The 2,229-nt window shown below is 47.6% G+C and overlaps 1 protein-coding gene across 1 annotated transcript in view; it reads left to right on the forward strand.

Annotated features, from left to right (window-relative positions):
- The window catches only part of LOC103473097 (ephrin type-A receptor 7), an 83,602-nt gene that overhangs the window by 77,945 nt on the left and 3,428 nt on the right, over positions 1–2,229 (forward strand). The window contains exons 11-12 of the mRNA XM_017307391.1: positions 183–269; positions 347–499. Of these exons, the coding sequence (XP_017162880.1) occupies positions 183–269; positions 347–499 (240 nt within the window). The remainder of the gene's footprint in view (positions 1–182; positions 270–346; positions 500–2,229) is intronic.

A 2,229-nucleotide genomic window follows, 5' to 3' on the forward strand; every position in this document is an offset into this window, starting at 1 on the left:
TTAGCTGTTTATCTAGCATGTTAGCTGTTTATTTAGCATGTTAACTGTTTATCTAGCATGTTAGCTGTTTATCTAGCATGTTAACTGTTTATCTAGCATGTTAGCTGTTCAGCTAGCGTGCTAGCCAGCGGTTGTGTCTGTAGAGGCAGAGTAACCTCGGCTCTCTCGTCGGGTTCCTGCAGGTTCTGATGAACTCCAACCTGACCTGCAAGGTGTCGGGCTTCAGGCCGCTTCAGGAGGAAAAGATCGACTCCATCTACACCACGCTGGTGAGAGGCGGAGCTTCACTGCAGCTGGCTCTGAGCGCTGACCCCTGACCTGTACACCCCGTTTGTTCTCCCTGCAGCACGGAGGGAAGAGCGTGGTTCTGTGGACCGCCCCGGAGGCCATCCAGTACCGCCGCTTCTCCTCGGCCTCCGACGTCTGGAGCTTCGGCATCGTCATGTGGGAGGTCATGTCCTACGGAGAGAGGCCCTACTGGGACATGGGCACCCAGGATGTGAGTCGGTACCCCTCCCCAACCCGCTTCTGTTTCCTGACCCAAATGGACTCTGAGCCCCTCCAGCTGCGTGACTAATCCTGTTTCCCTTGAGGACACTCGGACCGCCTCTGTACCGACCCGATTCTCCTCTTCTCTCTCTATAAAGAGCTGAAAACCCTGCAGCAGAACCAGAACCTTTAATGCAGCAGAACCAGAACCTTTAATGCAGCAGAACCAGAACCAGGAAGCCATTCTTTCTCTGCTGCAGACGGACATGCAGCAGATCCGGTCCGGTCTCTGAGTCACAGTTCTTCTGGTTTTATTTTGGGTTTCTGTGTTTGTGCAGCAGAACGGTGGCAGCTCAGAGGTAAACCCTGCAGATTTTCCCAGAATTCACTGCAAAAACACAAAATCTTAAACTTGATTTAGTTTCTAGAGATTCAGAAATCTCAGCATCCTTGAAATCAGACAAAACTAATTTGTTTTCAGTCAATAATTCATTATTAACATTGATGAAAAGGTTCTGTTAAAACGACTGGGTGTGTTTTTACAGTGTTCAGAGTTAGCATGCAGCTTCAGGCTCCTCCTCTGACCTCTGGGGAAGTTTCCCCTCAGCCGCCGTTGGATGATCAAACTTTCCAACTGAGAGGTCAAAGGTGAAGCTTGTAGAGCAGCAGAGATATTAATCCACTTTAAATGGAGACATTATATCATAACCGGGTTCCTGCTGGGCCCGGCCGCCTCCATCCGCTGTGGCCTTTCCCCGGCGCCGCTGATTAAATGGAAATGTCAGGAGCTCAGGTGTGAAATGACGCTGCTGACCGGAGGAACCAGGGCTGCAGCTACACGGGGGCCCAGAGGGGCCAACGGCCCTCAGCTCAGATTCATTAAAAATAATCACTGAAAAAATCCACAAATAAATGGATTTTAATTCACCTGAAATATGAAACTAAATATAATGTTGGGTCCCTGAAAAACAGAGTTACGGCCCTGAATGAAAAAGTTAAAGTCCAATTAAATGCTGAAGCAATTAGTCGTGATGAGTTGACAATTATTTCAATAACCTGTTAAGTTAGTAATTGATTAATCGGTAAGTGGAGAATTCAGAACAACAGAGTCAGCAGAAAAACTAACAGTTTGGATCAAATCGTCTCTTTAACCCAGAACTCCTCCAGAGTTCTAGCTTCATCTGGTCCAGATCGGATCTCTGGTTCTGCTCATGTTCCCACCTGAGCTCATAAAGGAAGAAATCCAGATGGTACTTTGGGTTCTAAAGGTTCTGGTTCTGTTTGCCAGCCGGCAGGAGGAAATGAAACTGATAACAGAAACTAAACCCAGTGGGAGGCTGCTGGGTTTGGTTCTGAGGTCCGGTCCGGTCCGGTCCGGTTAGCAGCTGGTTCTGGAGAAGCTGCTGGTGTCAGGAAGAGGAAACTGGAAGCTCAGGAGTTATTAATGAGCACCAAGATGGTTTCTGTTAACAGAGGTCAGAGGTCATTTAAAAAAAGTTTATAAGTAGGACGACAACATACAACAGACACACACAACAACACAACACACACACACACACACGCACATATACAACAACACACACACACAACAGACACACACACACCTCTGCTGTCCCTCAGGTATGAAGCTAATTTTAGATGAAGTGGTGAATTTCTCACCTGAAGTTACTGACTTCCTGTGTGTGTGTCTGTATGTGTGTGTGTGTCTGTGTGTGTCTGTATGTGTGTGTGTGTGTGTGT

Source organism: Poecilia reticulata, linkage group LG11 (genome assembly GCF_000633615.1).
Source record: "Poecilia reticulata strain Guanapo linkage group LG11, Guppy_female_1.0+MT, whole genome shotgun sequence".
NCBI lineage: Eukaryota > Metazoa > Chordata > Actinopteri > Cyprinodontiformes > Poeciliidae > Poecilia > Poecilia reticulata.